At 43.8% G+C, this 26,532-nt stretch overlaps 1 protein-coding gene across 3 annotated transcripts in view; it reads left to right on the top strand.

Annotated features, from left to right (window-relative positions):
* AKAP11 (A-kinase anchoring protein 11) overlaps positions 1 to 26,324 on the top strand; it is a 34,456-nt gene extending 8,132 nt beyond the window's left edge. Inside the window, exons 6-12 of one of the 3 annotated variants that reach the window (XM_070943327.1) lie at positions 1,787 to 2,051; positions 3,721 to 8,278; positions 9,292 to 9,435; positions 11,224 to 11,307; positions 12,352 to 12,398; positions 16,495 to 16,655; positions 18,551 to 18,835. In XM_070943327.1, the coding sequence (XP_070799428.1) occupies positions 1,787 to 2,051; positions 3,721 to 8,278; positions 9,292 to 9,435; positions 11,224 to 11,307; positions 12,352 to 12,398; positions 16,495 to 16,655; positions 18,551 to 18,835 (5,544 nt within the window). Of the gene's footprint in view, positions 1 to 1,786; positions 2,052 to 3,720; positions 8,279 to 9,291; positions 9,436 to 11,223; positions 11,308 to 12,351; positions 12,399 to 16,494; positions 16,656 to 18,550; positions 18,836 to 26,083 lie in introns of those variants that run through there. The other 2 variants (XM_070943328.1, XM_070943330.1) reach the window with 2 other exon arrangements.
* Positions 26,325 to 26,532: the final 208 nt, after the last annotated feature.

The raw sequence follows: 26,532 nt of genomic DNA, 5'->3' as shown, positions 1-26,532 counted from the left end.
CCTGACCAGCAAAGCCAGATTCACTTAACCGGGTTATCAACTTGTCAATTGCAGTGATTTACTTTAACCACTGTGGCGTGGAAGGCTGTAAAATGGGGGAAGAGATCATTTAACCGATGTCTCACTTAGCAACAGAAATTTGGGGCTCTGTTGTGGTTGTAAGTTGAGAACCACCTATAGCTACTGATAAATTAATTTATTTATTATTATTTATTATTTAAATTTTTATACCGCCCTTCTCCCGAAGGACTCAGGGCGGTGTACAGCCACTGTTAAGGATATTGGTGCTGTGTTACCAACCAGCAGATTAAATGCACAAGGAAACGTTGCTGAGAGCAATGAATAAAAGTTATGCAAACTGGTTTATCAAAAGCTTACTTTATAGTAGAAAAACAGTCTCATAGTCTTTAAACAAATTCCAAGTCTTTTCCAGTTAAATCAGTCCAGTAGTTACAGATATCTTCTCACCAAACAAACAGTAGTTAGTTAGAATAACAAACTCACTCTGGTTCACAAACCACAATGGTAGCAGATCCATCAAACGATGATTAGCAGATAACAACTCCTCTCAATGGTAGCTTATCATAGCAGCTTCATCATCAAACTGAATACGTTACAATACCTTGCTTAAATACTCTCACAACCAGTGATTACCTAATTACAGCATGACTCAGCATTACAGTGAATACCTTTAAAGTAACATAATACATTTACAGATTAAAGTTACAGTACACATATATTGCCTGGACAACTAGTTAGGCTCAAACCATATCCTAACAACATAAAACATAAAACAACATATATCTATAAAATTTAAAAACAGTTTAAAACATATTAAATAATTTGGCCTTTATGTTAAAAAACAAAAACACCCAATTAAAATTCTATTATTATTATTTATTATTATTATTAATAATAATTAATAATAAAATTAAAATTCATTTTCTAAGCCAGCCCAGCCTTTTGAAACAATAAAGTCTTAAGGGCATGGCGAAAGGTACGTAGGTCGGGGATCATACGTATCTCCAGGGGCAATTCATTCCAGAGGGCAGGTGCCCCCACAGAGAAGGCTGTCCTCCTGGGTGTCGCCAGTCGACATTGTTTGACTGATGGCACCCTGAGGAGACCCTCTCTGTGGGAGCGTATTGGCTGGTGGGAGGCTATCGGTGGCAGAAGGCGATCTCGTACGTACCCAGGTCCTAAGCCATGGAGCGCTTTAAAGATGGTAACCAGCACCTTGAATTGCACCCGGAAGACCACCGGGAGCCAGTGCAGCTCGCGCAGGAGAGGTGTTACATGGGTGCGCCGTGTCGCTCCCATAATCACCCAGGCGGCCGCATTCTGGACCAGTTGGAGCCTCCGGGTGCTCCTCAAGGAGAGCCCCATGTAGAGAGCATTACAATAGTCAGACGGGAGGTGACAAGGGCATGAGTGACCGTGCGCAAGGCGTCCCGGTCCAGAAAGGGACGCAACTGGTGAATCAGGCGAACCTGATAAAAAGCCCCCCTGGCGACAGCCGTCATATGATCTTCTAAAGACAGCCGTGCATCCAGGAGAACACCCAAGTTGCGAGCCCTCTCTGAGGGGGCCAAGATCTCACCCCCAATAGTCAGCGATGGAGCCAGCTGGCTATACCGGGACGCCGAAAACCACAGCCACTCGGTCTTGGAGGGGTTGAGTCTGAGCTTGTTTCTCCCCATCCAGATCCGCACGGCCTCCAGGCACCGGGACATCACGTCAAGGGCATCATAACCTATGGGTTTTTTTTTTCTTCTTTTTTTACCAGAATTGCATTTCACGAGTGCTGTGTGTGATGAGATTGTCTTCTTCGTTTCCAAGGCTGAGAGGGGACGCTGTATTTACTCTGCTGAGCAAGTACACTGCCGCGATAAGATGCAGTGAGGAGATGCACTCATTGCAAAAACAGGCGCTGGACTCAACCCACACCGAGAACGATGACACGAATCAATCCGTGTCCTCCATCGAAGACGATTTCGTGACTGCTTTAGAACACTTAGAGGAAGATGAGCCAGCAAAAATGATCCATATCGGTTAGTGGATTCCCCCAGGATAGTGTAACTCAATATTTCGGATTTTGCAATGGGTGTTTTAAGGGCATGTTCTCATTCAATTTGATTTTTGCAGAAATATTTTCATCTGTAGTATGTTGTATATTGTGATATAGTATATAAGCCACGGTTGGCTGGTGGTTATAATGCAGTATTGCAGGCTGGCTCTGCTCACTGCCAGAAGTTCGATTGTGACCAGCTTAAGGTTGACTCAGCCTTCCATCGTTTCGAAGTTGGTAAAATAAGGACCTAGATTGTTAGAAGTCTAAGTACAATTGCTATTTTTGTGTGGGGTCGTTGTTGCTCTCTGAGCTTGGTTGTTTTCTTGTAGACATTTCATTACCCAACTGTTCTATCCCTGTCTCACACACGCACACAAACAGATAGTCGGGTTAAATAAAACTGGCAGACAATAAATTCTTTCGATAAGAGGCTTGGCAGCAACCCAGTAGCTGCTTGCCAAGAACTTTACTCATAGAGGGAGGGGTTGTTCCTCCGCTAGATAAACCCAAACAAGATACACAAGCTCAAGAATTGTCAAGTCCAGTCCATATTAAATCCAAAGCAGATGACGTTGTTTCAAAGATACAATGTGACTCGCTAGTAGTTAGTTTTGTCCGTCACAGAGTCTGAATGGCCACCTCACCCCCTTTTATCCCCTGTGGGGTATGGTCCAGTGACTCATCTTAATCTCTGGCACGCCTCCTTTTCTGCTGCATGCGCCTGTCTCTCCAACGCTGGCGTGGATCCAGCCAAGACTTATCTCCATCACTGTCCGACTGCGAGGTGATACCTGGCTCCTGGCCAATCTCTTCTCCTTTGGGAGACACCTCAGGCATTGCCAGAGAGGAGGGTCCTGGAGAGGGAGGCCTGGCCAACTCCTCTCCTTCATGTTCGGAGCCTTCTCCCTCCAATAAGTCGGCCTCGGGGGTCGGAGTCACAACACCAACTAGGTAACATCATCAGGTAGGAGACTCTGTACCATTTCAGACAAGGGTTGTCCAATCTTTTCTTAAAAACCTCCAGTGTTGGAGCACCCACAAGTTCTGAAGACAAGCTGTTTCACTGATTAATTGTTCTCACTGTCAGGAAATTCCTCCTTAATTCTAAGTTGATTTTCTGCTTGATTAATTTCCATCTGTTGCTTCTTGTCCTGCTTTGGAGAATAGCTTGACTCCCTCTTCTTTGTGGCAACCCCTGAGATATTGGAACACTGCTATCATGTCTCCCCTAATCCTCTTTTTCATTAAACTAGACATATCCAATTCCTGCAACCGTTCTTCGTATGTTTTAGCCTCCAGGCCCCTAATCTTTGTTGCTTTTCTCTTCACTCCTTCTAGAGTTTCAATATATTTGTTTAAAATCACGAACATATTGATTGCTAAGGATGTAATTGTATAGACATTTATTTTGAAATTGCCCTCTTGAGCCTATTGGAATTTGCTGTTAAGTGAAAATGGGAGTTTCATACGTTAAATCCAATAGCCAGAACTTTTTGCATTGTTTCCTAATTCTGCTAGTTGACTGATATTGATTCATGTGTCATTCAACTGGTGTCAAGTCTTAGTAGCCACATAGATAGACCTTCTCTAAGGTAGCTTACAAAAATGTCTTCTTTTTATTTTCTTTCTCCCCCCCCCCTTTTGAACAGAACCTGAGAAGAGGCAAGAGTCTTCTCCAAAGTCCACCTTTGCACATCCTCTCAAATCTAATGATCAAAAGTCCTTCATCAGTTCTTTGTATCGGAGGCCATCGGTCAAATCCGCCATCTCCTTGGTGAACATCTTAGAACTTGAAGAATTGTCATCTTCCGTAAGAAATTCGGTCTCCACTTCCATTTCTGATCCTTGGATACAGAGAAGCTTTTTCAGGTCCCACAATTCTTCAGATCGCGGGGTTAATTTTTTGCACAAAACTTTATTTTCTTCCTCTCCGGCTGATTCGTCTGAGTCAGACTGTTCTAGTCCAAGCCCTGTCATATTCTTGGATGAAGAAGGGTATCAAAAAAGTTTGAAGGCAAAGCTTCAGCTGCCGAAAATACCAGTAGGGAAAGATGGAGTAGAAGATTCCGATTCGGAAGTCAGCGAGTTTTTTGATAGTTTTGACCAATTTGATGAACATGAACAAACTTTGGGAGATAGTTCTAAAGGTTCTAGAGATCCCATCACTGTAATTCATACGTCGCAGAAAAGCATCGTTTCGTGTCAGAAGTCCTGCTCCACCTCAACATCAATGAATCCTCAAAAATTTAAGTGTGATCGCCCGGTTCTTCCAGCTAACATAAGGAAGCCAACTCCTCGCAAACCAGAATCTCCATACAACAATCTGTTGGATGTCCCAGATTCCCCCCGCCTGATCAAAAACCCAACCGATGATCACGCAGCCTTGTTCAGCCCAATCAGATCTTCTGCTTTCAGTCCGTTGGGCAGTTGCTTTTCCACAGAATGCCTCTGTCGAATGAATCGAGATGCCTTCACCCAGAACCACAATATCGTCTATCACACCTACTCGGATTTTGCAAATAACATTTCTTTCGAAATTCTGGGTTCTGTGTGTAATGCTAGGCCACCCTCGTTGTGTAGATGCACAAAGGAGATTGTCAGCCACGGTAGAATCATTCCAGTAGAAGAGAAAGACCGAACGGCAAAAATCCAAAGAGACATATCTAGAAAAGGACTTCATAAGAAAGATAAATCCAAACACAAGTCAGGAGTGATTAAGAAATTTGCTTCGGAGCTGGTGGAAACGAGTTTTGGGAGTGCGTTTAAAGATCTCCAGAAGGGTGTTTCTTCGTGTACTAATGCGTTGTGTCAGTTGGCTGCTAAGTTGACTTCTTCAGTCTTCCAGATGGCCTTCTACGAGATTGGGAGGCAGCAGGCTCTTCTGCTGAAGAAGAAAGCCATTAATGGTTTAGCAGGGTTTTTGGTGAGCGAAGCCGTCACTGGAGCTTTGAAAGAACTGTACTCCGTGAAGCAACAAATGTTTACCAACACCGTTACCAAATTTGCAGCAAACCTTGCCGAGGAGCTGATATTTGAGGGGATAATGGAAGTTTGTCAGTTTTCACATCCGCCAACGCCCACGGCATCTCACCAGGGCTCCTTCCGTTATAACGATGACATCGTGTGGTCCTATGCGGAAGACTTGTCTGAATCCGTTATCCAGAATGCTTTTATTGAGTTATCGCAGGTCGATGTGAGCTTCACGTCGCAAGCTGCAATCAGCATTTCCATGGACAACGTAAAATACGTAAGCAAGGAAAGGGTGCTGGAGTTAACCCACACATCCAATGGTTCTTCTGAGCTTTGTGAGAAAATGCCGGTAGCCTTGAACCCTGTTTGGGAATTCAGAAAGGAACACACCATTAACCGAGCCTTGTTCTTCACAACGGGCATTGCAAGTTCAATTCCGGTGCCCTTAGCAGGAAGTATCCTTTCTCACCATCAGATTTTATGGAAGGAAGCCAAAGTCAAGAATCCACTGGCATCCGAGACCAAATTCTCCTCCTACAAAGGGTCCCCAGAAATGTGTTGTGCCACCAAAAGGAATCAAAGCGAAGTGTCCTCACTTAGAAATATCTACCTGACCACTGATTTCACACCAGACAATGAACGCAATCCACTTGACCATCCCGAGGCCGGCAAACTTGCAGAAATATCGAGCATCAATAACTTTTCTGGAACGATGGTCGATATGATCGTATCGGAAGCCTACGAAGCCGTCACTTCTTCCCGGGTTTCTAAATCAGCAGAGCCGTACACAGGTGCACTGCAAATGAAAGATGCTCCCTGTTTGCAGTGCATCGGGAAGGACTCCTGCAAGAATATGTTTGCTAATTATTTGGCCAAACGGATCGTAAAACAGTCCGTCGACGAAACGAAATCGGCGTGTTCGGCTACAGGTGAGAAATTAGCCTACTGTGTTGGGTTGGGAACCCACGCCAGAAGCGATAAGAAGGAAACTCAGGGCGCGGCCAAACAAGGACAAAACACGAAGAACATCCCAGTTATCGTGGGTCAACAGCAGATGCCTTTAAACAACATATCAAAATTTCACATCTCTACCGCTGCTTCTAACCGATATTTGATGTTGGGGTTTAAAGATGGAGTTCAGGAAAGAAAGAACCGGGTGGCTTGCACGCCATCCACAAGTACAATCTCTCCTACGGTGACATTTGTCAAATCTAATGAGCAGATTCCAGATGTGGAAGACAGTTCAGAGATACCTATCAGTAATCTACTTGAAAAACAGAGCACATCTAAAGCCACAGGAGGTTCTGCGTTTGGTCACGAAATGCATTTTTCGGAAATAAATAACTCTTCCGTGGTGCCCACGTGTGAAGATGCATTTCAGCTGGAAGATAAATTGAATGTCAGAGACCGAAATCTTCTCGTGGTACCAGAAACACCGCCCTCCACACCTTTAATACATTCTCAGGCAAGTTCGGAGTGGAATTTAAGGAAATTAACCAAAAAACTGAAAGGGGAATTAGCAAAGGAGTTTGCGCCTGCTACACCCCCTTCGACTCCTTACGTATCGGAAACAGATGGAATATACACTCCAGAATGTGAAAACTTAGAAAAGGAAGAGTTTATGTTGAAATTAATGCGGTCTCTCTCCGAAGAAGTAGAAAACAAGGAAGTTGAGGAACAGTCCGAAACATTGTTAGAGCAAATTCAACCTTCAGGACCGACAATAGATTACGCTGATCATCTAGCTACTTGTATCATTTCCATGGCAACCGAACAGGCCTCTTCCCGTTTAGAAGATAAAGCTACTCAGATGGAGAAGAGGAGATACTTTCAAGTAAGCATGGAAGACCAAAGAGGTGGGCATTCCACATTTGGTAACGTTTTGGAAAAAACCACCCCCGCTTTGTGCATTTACGCTGGTGAAATGGCTGGGAGGGTCATCCGAGAAGCCAAGAAAAGGCTCAACTCAAGACATTGTAAACTTCTGAGCCGCCGTCACGTTAATTACGAGGGCGATTGCTTTCACCTGAAAAGAAATTATCATGAATCTTGGTCCAAAGACAAAAGGCCGAAGCCATGTTCTAGAGAACCAGACGGCTGTGTTCTTCCTGTGCCCCTGAATCCAGAAGCTTCGGGGCTCAACTCCAAATATCCCAGCTGCGAAAGCGTGACGGATGAGTACACCGACCACATCATTCGGGTTTTGAAACAGGAAGGTGGCCACGGGGACCTCATCATGGATAATTTTGCCAGCAGGCTTGCTTACAAAACGGTGAGGTCTGGAATGCAGCAAGCCGCCAGGAAACTCCGGTCAAAGCCCAGTAGAAAGGTTGCTGCGGAAAAGAGCTTCAAGCTAAACAGTAAGCTTGAGTTGTTCGAGGCAGCAAACCAGGACTTAGATCAAAAGAATCAGAAAAATGGCATGATGCTTCATCTCGCGAAGCAACCTTGGAGGAGCAGATGTCCCTTACATGGGCCTGAACTTTCAAAGTTGCTTGACTTTTCGGAATCTCTTGCTTGTACGGTCACCTCGGATGCCAGAAGGGCGTTCATGTCCACAACGAGTTTACCCAAATCTTTAACGGATTCTTGCTTGTACCAACCACCTAGAGACGATAAAGTCGCCGATTTCAAAACAATGTGGAGTCACAGACTGTCTTCTTCCCGTTGTAAGCAAAAGCTGTATCACAGCACGGAGAGTTTGAGGGACTCTACCTACCAAGGGAACATTTTACAAGCCGTAGACCGATATGCGAAGAAGATCGTAGATGATACTTTAGAAGTGAGTTTAGGATCAGCTACTCGGCAAGCTCCTGAAGGCTGGACAAATGGAGAGAGGATAACCTATGAAGAAAAAATGATCCCATTTTCTACAGCTGCCTGCAAACACTGCAGTTTGAAAGAACATCAAACCTGCATTGGCGGTTCATCTCTGGCGCTAGCTGGACGAGATCTTCCTGTTAGACAGTCTTCAGATGGGAGTGTAAGCATCACCTTGCCTAAATCTCATGTGCTTCATTTGGACATTCCCAAAATTCATGTGGATATGGAGGAGAAGCTCCTATTTGCTGAAAACCTTGCACCTGTCACGTTGGATCGAGCGAGGAGGCAGCTCAGCAACACCAGTTTGACAGCGGATAGCGGAATCAGTCAGGATGGAATCAGTTTTGCTGAAAGTCTAACCACAGAAATTATGACTTCTTGCATGACAAATATTGCTCCAGCCATCAATATAAGGTAAGGTTGGTTTTTGCAGGGGATATAAACTGTAGGAGAAGAGCAGGCAGAGTTGGGGTGGGGCAGAATTAAATGAGTCATCAGCCTAAAGTCATTATGTTCCCATAAATAGTCTTAAGTCCAACTCTTCTTGAATTCTGCTGACCCTTATCTGGCGCCAATTTAGAGTTGAACTTGAGTTGACTAGATTAGGAGAAGAGAGTGGGGGGAAAGAGTTAAATGAGTCATCAGCCTGGAGTCATTATGTTCCCACAAACCGTGTAAGTCCAACTCCTCTTGAATTCCATTGACCTTGATCTGGCATCAATTTAATATCGCACTTGAGTTGACTAAATTAGAAGAAGCAGAGCAGGGGGAGGAGTTAAACAAGTCATTGGCCTAGAATCATTACGTTCCCAAAAATGGTCTAAATCCACCCCCTCTTGAATGCCGTTGATCCTTATCTGGCGCCAATTTAGTACTGAACTTGAGTTGACTAGATTAGAAGGAGAGAGGCAGAGCTGGTGGGGGCGGAGTTAAACAAGTCATCAGCCTAGAGTCATTACATTCCCACAAACAGTCTTAAGTACAACCTCTCTTGAATTTTGGCACCAATTTACCATTGAACTTCAGTTGACTAGATTAGGAGAAGGGAAGGAGAGTGGAGTTAAACAAGTCATCAGCCTAGAGTCATAACATTCCCACAAGCAGTCTTAAGTCCAACCTCTCTTGAATGCTATTGAATTCTGGCGCCAATTTACTATTGAACTTCAGTTGACTAGATTAATGTCAGGTGCCAAGAATCAGGAACCGTATGTTAGGATGTAGTTCAGAAGATTTATTACTCCAGTCTATACACAAAAACATATAAGGGGCGGGGCTGAAGTCATGATGCTTGTTTCATCTTTCTGAAACAGCCATTGGAATTTGAGGAGACCTCTGGAGTGGGTTCCAGGGGTGATCAACACTGAAGGAAGGTCAGGTATGCGGAATGCAATGACAAACAGTGATTCTACCCTGCTTACCTATATTAGCACCATGGAAACTGAGGGACCAAATTTTGCTGAATCTGTGGTTAGCCAGCAAACTGGAGATGACAGCACCGGCAGCTGGTCGAACTTGAGTTTTGATGATGAACATCCAGATGAGAGCAGCAGCTTTCTCCACCTCAGCGATAGGTAATTAAAATCTGTTTCTAATGTTGACTGGTGACGTCCCATCAATCGGTGTCAACTCTTAGTGACCGAACTTCTCCAGAATGAATGTTTAATGTGCAGTTTTGATGAGCTGGTTTGACCAACCCTTCTTACACCGTTAAGGTCTAGGGTTGACTTCAACAGACTTTAGCTTGGTGTTTTTTAAATGTCGAATGATTTAACTGTGAGGTAAGGCATTTGTTACCCAAAAGCCTTCGTGGCGCAGTGGTTAAAATGCAGTATTGCAGTCTGACTCTGCCCACTGCCAGGAGTTCGATCCTGACCGGATCAAAGTTGACTCAGCCTTCCATCCTTCCGAGGTGGATAAAATGGGGACCCAGATTATTGGGGGCAAGATTCAGACTCTGTAAACCGCTTTGAGAGGGCTGTAGAGCACTGTGAAGCGGTATATAAGTCCTAAGTGCTAATGTTATTGCTATAAAAACCATTCCCACTGCCAGGAGTTTGATCCTGACCAGCTCAAGGTTGATTCAGCCTTCCATCCTTCCGAAGTCAGTAAAATGAGGACCCAGATTGTTGGCGGCAAGAGGCTGACTCTGTAAATCACTTAGAGAGGGCTGTTAAGTGCTTCTAGACCCAAAGAGAGACCAGATCTAGAAGTAATCTGAGAAAATAAAGTAGGTAAATCTGGCGACTCAGTTTCTTGACTTTTCTGGTTTTTTTTTTTAACGACAAGCATCTGTTGACGCCACCTTGCTTTCATGCATGACCTACCATCTCCATCTTCTCAGATGCCTTGCTTTCAAGGTTGAAGGTCCTCTACTGGACCTTCGAGATAGACCTTCACAGATTTGGCGGCGGGAGAAAAAAAAATACTCGTGAACTGGCTTTTCCTTCTCCTGAAGGTCATTCTTGCTTGTCGTTCTTGGACGCCTCTCAAAAGTGGTGCAGCACCTCCATAATCCATCTAAGGCAGGGGTATCAAATTGCAGGCCGGATCAGCATTCTAGTTGTCCTCCATGGGCTGGTGGCGGGGGGAAGGAGTTCACAGGCTCACGCGCGTGCAAGAATCAGTGGGCGCATGTGCACGCAGGCTTTGCCCCCACCATCCCAGCTGACTCCTGCACACATGTGCGCCTGCCATGATAGAATGGGCCAGGCTGAAGATTCCTGGAGGCCAGCCCCTGCTGTTGGACACCTCCCCCCCCCCCACGCGTGCACACCTGAAAGGCCGATAAGCTCAGTCGTCCTGGAAACAGTAAGGGGCCGGCTTACATCGCTTCAGCCAGGCCCACCCAATCCCAGCAGGTGCATACCCGCGCACAGGCCCGGCCCACGCCATCCCGGCAGACGCATGTGTGAAGTCGGCAAGCGCTCATGCCGGGGATGGGGTGGGCTGGGCTTGTGCGCGCCTGCTGACTCCTGTGCGTGCGTGCCCCTGCCGGGACTTGGTGGGCCTGCTGGCTGAAGTGCCATGGGCCAGGCCCTTACCGTTTCCACAGTGGCTGCGTGGGCCAGATCCGACAACATCGCGGACCGGATCTGGCCCACGGGCCTTGAGTTTGATACCCCTGATCTAAGGCCATCCACTAGTGCAGGGGGGGGGCAATTGTGGCTCTTTTACAACCTGTGGACTTCAACTCCCAGAATTCCTGAGACAGTTGGCGTCTCAGGAATTCTGGGAGTTGAAGTCCACAGGTTGTAAAAGAGCCACAATTGCCCAGCCCTGCACTAGTCCATAGGAAGTTCTGGTTGGCGCTAACTATTTATTTTCTCTGAGTTCAGTCCTCTTCTCTTCTTTCCTGGCAGTAATGGTAACAGCAGTAGCTGGAGCAGTCTTGGTTTAGAAGGAGATTTGTATGAGGAGAATTTGTCCTTTTCGACATCCGACAGGTTGGTCAAATGAAGACCCAACAGCAGGACGGTCCCCCCCCTTGTGTTTTTCATGCATGGCCGTGATTACTTTTTCAAGACCAACAATCGGGGGGGGCCTTTAAATCTGGCGATTTCACTGTCGACGTGCTTCTCACTTCTTAACAATCGTACTGTTCCTTAACCAATTCCATAAAGAGCGGGGGATCCATTTGATTGTGTGGCGGTGTGAATGCCTTTGCAGAGACGACAACAAACATCCGATCGATGTTGTGCATGTCCGGCTTGCTTGTCCTATCTCCTGTCGATTATGTCTTGCTAAGAATAAGAGCTTGCTTCCCGCAATATTTCTGATTTTTCTTTTTTCTTTTTACCGAGTTCCCGATCGTTCTCCTTGCTGTCAGAGCTGCCCCTTGGAAACGTTGTGTGGACATTTGAAGCAATACAGGTCATCCCCAACTTACGGCCCCCATGGAGCCCCCAATTTTTGTGGTTAAACGAGGCGTTTGTTTAAGCGAGTTTCACCTCCATTTTACCACCTTTCTTGCCTCGGTTGTTAAGTGAATCCGGCTTCCCTCACTGCCTTGGCTTGTCCGAAGGTCGCAAAAAGGGGATCGCGTGACACCCCCCCCCCCGTGGACACAGCAACGGTCATAAGTACGAACCAGTTGCCAAGTGTCTGAATTTTGATCACGCGGACATGGGGATGGCTGGAAAAGTCGTAAGTGTGAAAAACGTTCATAAGTCACTGTGGTTCATTGCCGTTGTAACTTTGAACAGTCACTAAATGAACCATCGTAAGTCAAGGACTACCTGTATTTTCTTCTTCAAATCATTTGATATTTATCTTTTTTTTTTTTTAAAAAAAGTTGGACTTTAAGTATTTAACCAGGAAATTTGCAAAGCAGGAAATGGTGTGAGAAGCAAGGATTTTGTTTTTCACCATAATACCTTACAACTTTTGTCGAGTTCATGCTATTCTTTCTTGAATGTTCATCCCGGCCTGTGCATCACCGAAGAGATTAATATGGTCTCTGCTTCTCATGGGTCTCCCTTCTTTTCTAGTGATGGAACAGAAGACAAGGAGGAAGAGCTTAAAGATTCCATGGAAGGTAAGTTCGAAGAGGAGTGAATGTAGATTATATTGGAAGTGGTACTCCCAGTTTGGTCACCGTGATACAAAAAAAAGAAGAAGATGTTGAGACTCTTAGAAAGAGTGCAGAGATGACCAGGGAGCTGGAGGCTAAAACATAGGATAGGATTAGGATTAGGATTAGGATTAGGATTAGGTTTAGGATTAGGAATAGGAATAGGAATAGGAATAGGAATAGGAATAGGAATAGGAATAGGAATAGGAATAGGAATAGGAATATGGAATGGAATGGAATGGAATGGAATGGAATGGAATGGAATAGAATAGTGTTAAGGAATAAGCGCAGAGTAACCCTTGAGTAGCAAGTTTGTGCACATGAGAAATAGCTGAGGGTGATTGTGAATAAGCACTGTCAATACACAGACACACTGAGTTGTGATATTCTTTTACTTTTAGGAAAAAGTAAAGCAAAGTCCAATAAACAATCCAGGTCATACACAGATAAAGATAGTTAAATTGTCAATCCAGGGATATTCCAAGAACAAAATCTTCTTACCAGTTGTTGTAGTCATATGCAATAAAACAGTTCTTTTTGGAGTTGCAAACAGGAACAAGTACAGCAGTAAAACAATCAATAAAACAGTAGAAAACAACAAGCAACAATGATCAATCAGTGTTCATGCAGAGAGAACAGGCAGAGAGGAGCAGAGGTAGCAATAATAATGTAATAAGAAAAAATAAGCCATGATTCAAGCTTCCTCTTAAATACGTTGGCTACAGAGCTAGCCAATCAGAATACAGTATGATGCAATACAGCATTACAGTCTTAAAGCTATACATTACATTTTGACTGCAAACATGCATTAATGGTTTATATATATTACCAACCCAACCAGTTAGGCAATAGCCATTCCCTAACGAATGGAATGGAATGGAATGGAATGGAATGGAATGGAATAGAATAGAATAGAATAGAATAGAATAGAATAGAATAGAATAGAATAGAATAGAATAGAATAGAATAGAATAGAATAGAATAGAATTTTTTAGTGGCCAAGTGTGATTGGACACACAAGGAATTTGTCTTTGGTGCATACGCTCTCAGTGTACATAAAAGAAAAGATAACATTTGTCAAGAATCATAAGGTACAACACTTAATGACAGTCATAGGGTACAAATAAGCAATCAGGAAACAATATCTGATGATGATGATGATGATGAATGATTGCAGGAATTGGGTATATGTCTACTTCAGGGGCCTCCAAACTTGGCCACTTTAAGACTTGTGGACTTCAAGTCAAAGAGAAGAGCAACAAAGATGATTAGAGGACTGGAAGCTAAAACATATGAAGAACGGTTGCAGGAACTGGGTATGTCTAGTTTAATGAAAAGAAGGACTAGGGGAGACATGATAGCAGTCTTCCAATATCTCAGGATCTGCCACAAAGAAGAGGGAGTCAAGCTATTCTCCAAAGCACCTGAAGGCAGGACAAGAAGCAATGATTAGGGGCTAAAACATATGAAGAATGGTTGCAGGAACTGGGCATGGCTAGTTTAATGAAAATAAGGATTCAGGATGACATGATAGCAGTGTTCCAGTATTTGAGGGGGTTGCCAGAAAAAGAAGAGGGGGTCAACCTGTTCTCCAAAGCACCCGAAGGCAGGACAAGAAGCAATGGGTGGAAACTCATCAAAGAGAGAAGCAACCTAGAACTAAGGAGAAGTTTCTTGAGAGTGAGAACAATTAATCAGTAGAACAACTTGCCTCCAGACGTGGGCGCTCCATCACTGGAGGTTTTTAAGAAGAGATTAGACAACCATTCATCTGAAATGGTATAGGGTTTCCTGCCTAAGCTGGGGGGTTGGACTAGAAGACCTCCAAGGTCCCCTCCAACTCTTGTTATTCTGTATTCTGATACACCTTAAGTCTACCCAGGGGTGCTTCTGCGCAGATGTCTTTTGTAGACTGCACATCTGTTTCGTCTTTTCTCACTTATTTCTGGGATAGAGAAAATGGCAGACGGGAAAATGGCAAGGTGACAAAAGAGGAAAGCAGGTTGAAAGAGCCACTGAAATTGTAAGGAGTGGGTCAGTGTGAATGCCTGATTAAAGACTTAATTGGAACCAACCTCAAAAACTGGTCAATCCTGGGTGAGAACGGTGCTCCTCATCTGTCTGAAAACCATCTGTACGTGTTGTGTAATATTCTCAGCTGCAATGGACCACAAACTCGGGTTTTACTCGGAGGCCCGGCCTTAAGTTACTCGGATTCACGTTTCCCAAATGAACACAACAAGTCTAGCTCCATCTTATGGACATTAGTGGGCCTTCTTTTTTAACTGAACAATTGCTCCCTGCTAAATTTAAAGTCAACAAAGCCAGATATTACACCGTTTCGACAACTGATGGAACCCTTTATTTTATTTTATTTTTAATTAACCCTTTAATTGTCTATACAATAAGGACAGTTTAACGGTAGATAACGGGTTACTTTGAAAGGCCAACCGCTTTCAGAATAACAGAGTTGGAAGGGACCCTGGAGGTCTTCTAGTCCAACCCCCTGCTCAGGCAGGAGACCCTATACCATTTCAGACAAATGGCTGTCCAGTCTCTTCATAAAAACCTCCAGTGATGGAGCACCCACAACTTCTGGTGGCAAGCAGTTCCATTGGTTAATTGTCCTCACTTTTAGTAAGTTACTCCTTAGGTCTAGGTTGTTTCTCTCCTTGGTTAGTTCCCATCCGTTGCTTCTTGTCCTGCCCTCTGGTGCTTTGGAGAATAGCTTGACTTTCTCTTCTTTGTGGCAGCCCCTGAGATATTGGAACACCGCTCTCATGTCACCTCTAGTCCTTCTTTTCACCCAACTAGACCTACCAGGTCCAGCAACTTTTCTTCATGTTTTAGCCTCCAGTCCCCTAATCATCTTCGTTGCTCTTTTCTGCACTCTTTCTAGAGTCTCCACATCTTTTTTACGTCATGGTGACCAAAATAATCCTTTTCTCCCCCATTCTTCACCTTTCCAGCAAAAAGTTAATTTAACCTGCATAATTCTGATTTAAAAAAAACCACCCATCTGCCTTGTGTCTTGTGAACTGTCACAGAAAAACGGTTTAATCCTTAGTCTTAGTTGGATACATGGAAGGCCAAACAGGATTGTCTTTCTTAGTCTTTGTTTACTCAGTTCTTTTTCACAATCTGCCGTTTCTTAGCTGTTAGAATTGTGTCTATTGTTGATTGGGAGGATTTTGAACCCAATATATATGTGAATCAGAGAGAGATGAGGGGGGGAAGGAGAGAGAGTGGTGGAAGAGAGAGAGGGAGAGGGGGAGATAGAGAGGAGAGAGAAGGAGAGAGAGAGTGGAAGAAGAGAGAGGGAGAGAGGAAGAAGAGAAAGAGGGAGAGAGAGTGGAAGAAGAGAGGAGAGAGAAGGAGAGAGAGTGGAAGAAGAGAGAGAGGGAGAGAGAGGAGAGAGAAGGAGAGAGAGTGGAAGAAGAGAGAGGGAGAAAGGAAGAAGAGACGGAGAGAGAGAGTGGAAGAAGAGAGAGAGAGGAGAGAGAGAGTGGAAGAAGAGAGGGCGAGAGGAAGAAGAGAAAGGGAGAGAGAGAGTGGAAGAATAGAGAGAAGAGAGAAGGAGAGTGGAAGAAGAGAGAGGGAGAGAGGAGAGAACGAGAGAGTGGAAGAAGAGGAAGAGAGAGAGAGGAAGAAGAGAAAGAGGGAGAGAGAGTGGAAGAAGAGAGGAGAGAGAAGGAGAGAGTGGAAGAAGAGAGAGAGAGGGAGAGAGAAGAGAGTGGAATAAGAGAGGGAGAGAGAGAAGGAGAGAGAGTGGAAGAAGAGAAAGAGGGAGATATAGCACTTCGAATTTACTTGAAATTGAACTATAATTGCCATTCGTTTCCCTTTCATCCAGTTTGCAAAGATCTCTTATTTTCTTTCTCCCCCCCTTTTTTTACCACTTTGTATAATTTGATGTAATTAACAAACATGCCTAACCTCATTGCTTTTCCCATCGTGCACTAGCAGCAATTGGCTCTCTTTGCAAAATGCTTTCCATCATCCGTTGACTAAAATGTCTGGCGAATAGACTTAATTTTCCCTTTTCCTTGGCTTGTCCTAGAGTTGAGGAAACCCTCCAAAGCCTTGGTCGTTGTGAATGTGGACGTTGGACCATGCATGGTGGATCCTCAGCTGAGAATGACGCTGCAGTGGCTGAGTGCTTCGGAGGCAGATGTGCCTGAGCTGCGTTTCCATGAGGACACACCCGGGGAGTTTGTTCTTGTGAGTAGCAAAATTGCAGCCCCAGTACAAGCTTACATATAATTCTACTTGGACTTGGTCTTCGGCCTTCAAACGCTTGAAGGAACCCTTCCCTTGATGAAAAAGCAGTGTGGAACCCGTTCATACATAGTGTCAACTCACAAAGCATCTCTGGACTGCTCTCGAGTTGCCATAGGCCAGAGGGGATGGGAAATCAGCGAAATGGCACAGCAGCCAAAGACAGATGTACATTCCACACTTATCTCTCTCAAGGCTGTATCCCAGGGATACCTACAGCAGCTGAGGGGAGTGACCTCTACAACCCACGAAATTGCTCTGTTGGCGAATGTGATTGATAACACACCCTGGGGAGAGGAGGGAAACAGGGTCATAATTGGAGCATAAATTACGTAGGGTCAGAGCTGGCTTCACTTGGGAACCTGTGAACATGAAGCTCCTAATAAATAACTGGATTTCTTTTGAAGCTTGGCTTGAGACTCATGATTTAATTAGGGCATCCCTCAGAATACTGACACATAGTTTTCAAAGATACATTTCTTGGAACCACAGGTTAATGTTGCCCTAGCATGTTCCAGGGAACGGAGTTTAATTTATGCTCATTCCATCACGATGTCATCTTCAAATCTTTGTGACCCACGGACCATTGCAACCGTTCTTTATATGTTTTAGTCTCCAGGTCTTTGATCGTCTTAGTTGCTCTTCTCTGAACTTTTTCCGAAGTCTCAACATCTTTTTCTGTAGTGTGGTGGCCAAAATTGGCTGCAATATTCCAGGTGTGGTCTTACTAGGTTTTTTACAAAGCGATACTAATACTTCACCTGATCTTGATTCTATGACATGACAAGACTAGGCCATGTCTTACTCTTCGTGACCCCATGGACCACAGCATACCAAGCCCTCTCCATCTTCTGTTGTCTCCCAGAGTTTGCCTAAATTAAAGTTCATTCAGTCTATGATTCTATCTAACCATCTCATCCTCTGCCGTCCCCTTCTCCTTTGGCCTTCCAACTTTGCCAATATCGGGAAAGTCCTCTCTTCTCATTAAGTGGCCAGTAGAGGACAGGTCTCCCTGTCCTCCATTGTCTCCCAGACTTTGCCAATTGCGTTGATGACACTCACTATAACCATCTCATCATCTGCCTTCCCCTTTTCCTTTGGCCTTCCATCTTTCTCAACTTCAGGGTCTTCTCCAAGGAGTCCTGTCTTCTGCCTTAGGCGGCCAAAATATTTGAGCTTCAGCTTCAGGATCTGTCCTCCCAAAGGACAATCAGGGTTGATTTCCTTTAGGATCGACCAGTCGGATCTCCTTGCTGTCCAGAGGACTCTCAAAAATCTCCCTACAACGACCTTGTCTCTTCTCTTCATTTCTTCCCTCTGCTTTTCATTCTCCCTTAACTGGATTCTTAGCAGTCAGATCCCAAACCACAAGATAATTAAGTTTTGTTTTTCGAACCATTTTATATCACTTTGGCCTTGCTTGTTTTTCTTCCTCCTGTAAGAGGCGAGGAAAATGCTTCCGGGCAGGTGATTATTAGAAGAGCCTCAATTCTAGGTAAGCCATCTCTCTTTCTTCACAGTGTCCAAACATGGAGAATTGTGGAGGCTTTTTTTCTAATTGTGGTTAATTAAAATCAACCCGTGTTTGAACGTAACAAGAAATTGTGGTCACTTCCAAACCCAAAGCGGAAGCTTCCCATTTGCCAGATCATGAAGGGGTAAAATACAAGGCAGACTCATTTTTCTAACAACAGATTACCTAACAAGAGAATTGGACCATCTGTCTTCTGAATTTAATTTTAGTTCTTACTTTTGCTTTGTTCGTTAAGAAACGGGAGGGGTTTTTAGGGGTGTCTAAACCTCGCATGCCTCTGTATGTTCATGTTGTGGTCCTCCAGCAGCCTGTGGAGCTGGCAGCAGAGTCGGACAGCGATGAGGCTGAGGAAGAACATGGGCCAGTCCTGGAGGCTGGGAAAGGCCCAGATGAGGGCTCTGCGTCGGAGGCAGAGATGGGGCCAGGGCCATCGGGGAGTGATGTGCGGACTTCGGAGCCTCCAGAGGCTGACAGCAGAGAGGCAGAGGAACAGGAGGAGCCTGTTCCTAGTGCACACATGAGAAGAGCTGCCAGAAGGCAAGAGCAGCTAACGCAAAGAGGACGACTCGGGAGAAAGGCCAAGAGATGATTGGCCCCTCCCATAAGGCTTAAAAGACCAGCAACGACTCTTGGCCTGTTTGCCGGAAAACAATGTTGAGAGATTTGCTTCGTGTTTGGATGTATTTCTTTCTTGTTGTCTGCTTCTGAACTTTTGCCAAGAAAAGCCTTTGGCAGTTTGCCTAATTATCCCAAGGTCAGAGATAAACTGAGGAATGGTGTTTTGAAGAATTTGCTTTCATTTAATTTGGAATACGCTGAGAATGAGTTGATTCTCAGCTATTTTAATAAAATCTGTTTGTTTTTTGGAACTGTTTTGTATTTAATATTAACTACGTGGGCCTGGGTCACAACAGTTCACCAGAATGAGCTGGATATTACAGATAGTTCTCAACTTACAACAGTTCATTTAGTGACCAAAGTTACAACGGCACCGGAAAAAGGAACTTACGACCGTTTTTCACACATCATCCCCTGTGGTCACGTGATCAAAATCCAGAGGCTTGGCAACTGGCATGTACTTATGACGGTTGCTGGGTCCCGGGTTACGTGATCCCCTTTGGTGACTTCCTGACAAGCAAAGCCAATGGGGAAGCCAGATTCGCTTAACAACCAGGCAGTGATTCGCTTAACGGCCGTGGCAAGAAAGATCGTAAAATGGGTCAAAACTCACTGAACCGCTGTCTCCCTTAGCAACAGAAATGTTGGGCCCAATTGTGGCCGTAAGTCGAGACCCACCTGTACTTGGCAATAGAATCGTCTTTTTTCCTACTGTGGAAAATAGATAGTCCGCTTGGCTATAAACCATATTTTTTTTGCTAGAAATATAATTCAAGACCTTTTGGAGAACAAGAGCGAATTGGTCGTATATTTAGAAGCAACAGCCAATAAAAGCAGTGAACCGCTTTAGCGAAAGAATGAGTTTGTTGCGTGCATATTTTTTTAACAGTTTTTTTTGCATCTGTATTGATTAATAATGCTTAAATATTATTCCCTGATAGCAAAATTGCCTGCTTACTTACCTACCTACTTACTTATCTTCTCTCTCTCTCACCCTCTCTCCCTCCCTCCCTCTCTCTCTCTTTCTCGCTCTCTTTCGCTCTTTATCTTTCTCCCTCTCCCTCTCTCCCTCTTTCTCTCTCTCTCTTTCTCTCTCTCTCTCTCTTTCTCTCTCTCTTTCTCTTTCTCTCTCTCTTTCTCTTTCTCTCCCTCTCCCTATCTCTCTCTCTCCCTTCCTTCCTTCCTTCCTCTCTCTCTCTCACCCTCTCTCCCTCCCTCCCTCCGTCCCTCTCTTTCTTTCGTGCTCTTTCACTCTTTCTTCTTTTTCTCTCTCTCCCTCCCTCCCCCTCTCTGTCCCTTTCTCTGTCCTGCTCTCTTTCTCTTTCTCTCACTCTCTCTTTCTCTCTTTCTTTCTCTCTCTCTCTTTCTCTCTCTCCCTCTCCTTCTCCCTATCTCTCTCTCCCTTCCTTCCTTCCTTCCTTCCTTCCTTCCTTCCTTCCTTCCTTCCTTCCTCTCTCTCTTTCACCCTCTCTCCCTCCCTCGGTCCCTCTCTTTTTCTCTTTCTTTCGCTCTCTTTCACTCTTTCTTTTTTTTTCCTCTCTCCCTCCCTCCCTCTCTCTGTCCCTTTCTGTCCTGCTCTCTTTCTCTTTCTCTCACTCTCTTTCACTCTTTATCTTTTTCTCTCTCTCTCCCTCTCCCTATCTCCCTCTTTCTCTCTCTCTCTTTCTCTCTCTCTCTTTCTTTCTCTTTCTTTCGCTCTTTCTCTCTCTTCTCTCTGTCCCTCTCTCTTTCTCTTTCTCTTTCTCTTTTTTCTTTAGTTCTTTCTCTCTCTCCCTTTCCCTCTTCCTATCTCTCTCTCTCTCTCTCTCTCTCTCTCTCTCTCTCTCTCTCTCTCTCTCTCTCTCCCTCCCTCCCTCCCTCCCTCTCTCTTTCTCTTTCTCTTTCTCTCCCTCTCTCCCTCCCTAACTCCCCCCCCTCTGTCTTTTTGGCCATCCAGTATTTTTTCCTTCTGGACGGAATACGAATATAAAACTATAGCTAATTCATTTTGGCATCTCAAAATTTTGAGTCTGAATCTCAAAATGATCCCAAATCAGCAATACAAAGATCCGACCCCTTTTGTCTTTTATCATCCTGATGTTCCCCTTAAATTTCATATTTCCGCTGGCCAACATTGCAAAGGTTCAGAATCCCTTTTCTCATGCTTGTCTGGTGAGAAAAAACTGTACAGTCATAATGCATTTCCTGAGGCATTTTTATAAAATGGTTATCCCCTAATTTTCTTTGGGCGACCTGTAGTGGCCTGCTAATTTGCCTTCTGCACTAAAAACAGCCTGGTTGATTTGAATGTTTCCTTCAAGTTCATTGCATTCTTATTCCTGTTGACTACCTTCAAGTCAACAATTCTTGCTGCTTGTTTATTTCTGCTTCCTGTCACAACAGCTACACTTAATTCTTATTTTTTTCCCTGTTGCCTTTTCAGCGAGAGCTCCCTCTGAAGCTCAGCTTACCCTCCTGTTTAAATATTCAATGTTTAAGAGAATCGTCAGTGTCAAGAACACAGAATGGTTATTATAAAGTAAAAAATGCTTTTTGTTATTTCTACCTTCATTTGTGTAAATAGATATATGTACAGCAGTGGCCAAAATTGTGGAAACCTTTTGGGAAAAGTGTATTTTCTAACACTAGCTAATAACACCATTTATTTTTTTTTGCAGTAGTGCCATAAAATTATATATCAATAGAAAGATAATTTAATAAAGAATGTAATGCAATAACTTTTATGAAGGATTTGCTATTAGAATAGCAGTTACGGTGTAAAGAAGAAAAGTGAAACACATAGAAAAAACAAGATATACAAAAATGATCTCCATGTCAGTTAATACTTCGTTGGGTAACCTTTAGCATGAATGACGGCCTTACAACGTCTTCCCATGGAGTGAACCAAGTCTTTTAGTTTTGCAGCTGTTATCATGTGAAACCAAGATTGAATGATGGCTTCTATTAACTGGGTTTTATTGCTGGGTCGCTTCTGACTAACAAGTTTCTTTAGCCGGTTTAAGATTGGGTTAAGATCTGGGCTATTCCCAGGCCATTCCAGCAGTGGAATAGGATTATCTTGAAACTGCAAAAAAAAAAAAGTGGTGTTAGCCATCAAACCTCAAAAATACACTTTTCCCAAAAGGTTTCCACAATTTTGGCCACTACTGTAACATAACAGAAACGGAAGATGATAGATTGTGTATATTTGGTGATCAAACATGCCTAATTGCATAATTCTAGGGGGTGGGGGAACAATTGAAGGTTTGATGATGGTCAGATGAAGACCCTAACCTGATATTTTTACCAATCCCTGCTTGAAAATATCAGACAAAATTAAATTACTATAATTAATTTATTTAGGAACATGAATATCTACGAAAGATGCAGAGAAGAGCAACAAAGATGATTAGGGGACTGGAGGTTAAAACATACGATGAACAATTGAGGGAACTAGATATGTCTAGTCTAGTGAAGAGAAGGACTAAGAGTGACATGATACCAGTCTTCCAATATTTGAGGGGCTGCCCCAAAGAAGAGGGGGACAACCTATTCTCCAAAGCACCTGAGGGCAGGTCAAGAAGCAATGGGTGGAAACTAATCAAGGAGAGAATAATCTAGAACTAAGGAGAAATATCCTGATAGTGAGAACAATTAATCCGTGGAACGACTTGCCTCCAGAAGTTGTGGTTGCTCCATCACTGGAGCTTTTCAAGAAGAGACTGGACAGCTATTTATCCTGAAAAGGTATAGGATTTCCTGCTTGAGTAGCGGGCTGGACTAGAAGATCTCCAAGGTCCCTTCCAATTCTGTTATGCTGTTAAGGCTTGATGATGACCTTAATCTGATATTTTTGCCCATCTGCTTAAATGTGACTTTGAATCCACTTTCATTTTCTTCCTTTGAATGGTAAAATGCTTTGCAATATCATCCTCCCTTTGTCTTCATCCTTAAGCAGATAATGACCTCATTGTGATCTAAGCTCTGTGGTCTTTTCTTTCTTTCTTTTTTTTAAAAAAACCTTCCCTTCCAGGTACTTGATTGTTTGTATACTATAGATCATATTTCACCTGCAATTATGGACAACCACATCTTGATTTGTACAAACTCGCAGTCTGCAATTAAGCAATGGGATTGTCCTCCCCCCTCAGGATGACCTGCCCCAAACTCAACTCATTAGAAGCCATTTTGGTTAATCCTTCAGGCAGTCGTGGTTTAGAAACCTCAAGGATTTCTACGGAATCGTGCGCAGCCGTTCTAGAATTTGGTTGTTGTTTTAAAAAGTCGCATCGAAGTAAAATACGCTGGCTAATTCGTAGGTGAGTCAGAGGGCGTATTGAAACATTTGTGGAATTGTGAAGCAACTCTGGGTGATCTTGAGACAGGCCTTATTTTTATTTTATTTATTTATTAGTCATATTTCTATGCCGCCCACTCTCCGAGGACTCCGGGCGGCTTACACCAAAGACAGTATACTAAATAGTATCTTGCCCCCAACAATCTGGGTCCTCATTTTACCCACCTCGGAAGGATGGAAGGCTGAGTCAACCTTGAGCCGGTGAGATTTGATCCGCTGATCTGCCAGTCAGCTGAAGTAGCTGCAGTACTGCACTCTAACCACTGCGCCATCTCGACTCTTCTCTCAGCCCTATGAAGAAGGAGGCGATAGCAACCCTAATTCTTAAAAAATATTGTCCAGGACTGAAAACTGACTTGGAGGCCTGGAATTTAAATGGAATTCTGGACACTTCCAAGGTTTTATAAAGTGGTACTATAAAGTATGGAATGCGGCATCCAGTTTTGGTTATCACATTACAAAAAAAAGGTGTTGAGACTTTGGAAAAAATTGCAGACAAGAGCAACAAAGATGATTAAAGGCCTGGAGACTAAAACATATGAAGAACGGTTGCAGGAACTGGGTATGTCTAGTTTAATGAAAAGAAGGACTAGGGGAGACATGATAGCAGTGTTCCAGTATCTCAGGGGCTGCCCCAAAGAAGAGGGAGTCAAGCTATTCTCCAAAGCCCCTGAGGGCAGGACAAGAAACAATGGATGGAAGCTAATCAAGGAGAGATCCAACTTAGAACTAAGGAGTAATTTCCTGATAGAACAATGAATCAGTGAAACAACTTATCTCCAGAAGTTGTGGATGCTCCATCACTGGAGCTTTTCAAGAGACTCAACAGCTATTTATCCTGAATGGTACTTAGAAAAGGATGCAAATGTCCAGCTGTCTGCAAGGAATGTAAATCCTTCCATCCTCCACCTTTCAGTCAGAACTGAAGAAGCTTCTTGGATGAGAAGCGAAACGTCTTCAAAAGAAAAAAACAAGAAAAGTCCAGTTGCCTCCTGAAAAAGTACCTTTGGGACAATCAGGACCTGGAGGACCAAGAATTTATTTCTACAGACTTATAAATAAAGTTGATGCAGTGAGATTCTCAGAAACCTACCAGGGTCATCCAGTTGACATCCAAAGTGAAATATTTTTTGTTAGAACAATTCACAAAAGGACACAGGATTAATACAGTGTGATGTGTTTGGTCCAAAGGAACTTTCACATTTTTTCCCCCTTCAAAATTCCAGTTTTCATCCCAGATAGCAAACTATGTTGCCTTCTGCATCCCACACATGTGTTTTTATTCAAGCTGTAAGGCGAGGAAACTTTTCCTCACAGCCTCTGAGCAGGAAAGTGTTTGAACTACACAACTTTGGCTTGTCGTTGGAAATTTTGATTTCTGCCTTGTGGATCTTTACGCTTCCATAAATGTGCCACTCTGGAGTCAGTGGTTTCCCCTGACAATAGAGTAAATTCACCAAAGAAACCACACTTTATGTCATGGAAGGATGGAAAGAGAGATATTTTCGTATCCATCCAAGCAATTGTCGAATGCCAGTTTATTCAGGACTGTTACCAGTGAATTGATTTGTGCACAACATCTTTTATTTTTTTAGCTGTTGCCTACTAATAACAAAAATCCTGGTCATTGGAACTCTTGGGAATATCTTTCTGAAAAACACGTTTAAGGAAGTGAAAACCAGGTTTTGAGGATACCCAATTATAGAAATATCTATGAGGGTGAAGATTCGTTCTCCGAACTTAGATACAGATACAGATGAACAGAATTGGAAGGGACCTTGTAGGTCATCTAGTCCAACCCTCCGCCCAAACAGGACACCCTACACCATTTCTGACAGCTTGTGGGTTGTTTTCCAAATGTTTCATTACCAGGCTAGGTAACACCTTCAGCGGAGCATAGGGGATGTCAGTGTCCTCTGTTGATAGGAGTTTCAGGTGTGTCACGTGAGGGTCTTGTGATGGGTCAGGTGTGAGTCATCAGTGAGAGTCTCGTGATGGGTCTTTCATCAGGTCAGGTTCATTGGGAGGCAGACTGCTGGTGGGGGTTTCATGGGTTGGTTGAGGGTTGGTGCCATCTCTGGTTGGCTGTGTGGTTGATTTGGATTCTGAAGGGTTCATAGGCTGGTTGTAGGTCAGTGTGTAGAAGTGTAGAAATATCTATTTTCTAGCTCAACAGTAGCAATCGTGTCTATGGAGGTTCTCAATCATTCGTGGTTGTCCCAAAGGTGCTTTTCAAAAGACAACTGGACTGACAACAACAATCAGACCAGCCACTTGATGGGCTCCATATTTCTTTGAGGTCCCCAGGCCCATTGGCAGAACCATGTCTTCAGGGCCTCGAGAAAGAGTGTCAAAGTGGGGGACAGTCTAATCTCCACGAGGGTGATGTTCCACAGCAAGGGAACCACTACAGAGAAGGCCCTTCTTTGTCCCACCAGATGGACCGCTTTAAGAGAGGAGATCCATAACATTCCCTGCCTCCCTGCTCAGGTGGGCCAGGTAGATACGACTGGGAAAAACACGCTCCTTCAAAGCAGGGGAATGAAGCTCTCCAACTTCTTTTGTGGGTTAGGTAGATTTGACTAGGAAAAAATGTTCTTCAAAGAATGATGAAGTTTTTCAACCTTCTGTTTTGTGGGTCAAGTAGATATGACTAGGAAAATATGTCCTTCAGAGGATGATGAAGTTCTCCAACCTCATGTTTTGTGGGTCAGGTAGATATGACGAGGAAAACATGTCCTTCAAATCGGTGGTGAAGTTCTCCAACCTCCTCTTTTGTTCCTATAGGGTGAGACATGCACTGGCATGTCCCTTGGGCACTGATATTTTCAGCAATCCGCTATTGGGTTTCTTAATTGTCCTCCATTTTTTTTTTCCTTCTAGCTTTCAAAGACCTTGCAGGAGAAAGGCTGGCGAGTGGGAGACCTTTTCCAGGCAGTTCTGAAATACTGCGAAGCTATGGAGAAGTCGGGGATTGATGGGGATAGAACCCTGGAAAGCAGAACCCTCTTTGGGTGGCTTCAGGAGAACATCTGAATGGCCCGGAAAAGTTTTTCCTTGAATTCAACTCTTGAATCTTCCTGGGGAAAAAAAAAACAAAAAAAAAGAGAGAGAATGTGTGCTAACTAGCAAATGTAACATAATTTGCGTTGTGAGGAGCATTAAGCAGGAAGTCAATATTAAGCATACTGTACTGTCAAGTGGCTTTGTGAAATTTTGTGTGCTTTTAAACCCATGTTTGTTTGTGTGTGTGTGATCTGAATGAGGGTCTTCACTTGTTCTGTCCTCATCGGTTTGCAACTCTCTTCTGTCGCAGCGATGAGAATATCTTT

This window comes from Pituophis catenifer, unplaced genomic scaffold (genome assembly GCF_029215685.1).
Source record: "Pituophis catenifer annectens isolate HBS135680 unplaced genomic scaffold, rPitCat1.0.hap2 SCAF_4, whole genome shotgun sequence".
Classification (NCBI taxonomy): Eukaryota; Metazoa; Chordata; class Lepidosauria; order Squamata; family Colubridae; genus Pituophis; species Pituophis catenifer.
This window is presented reverse-complemented; position numbering and strand designations above follow the sequence as displayed.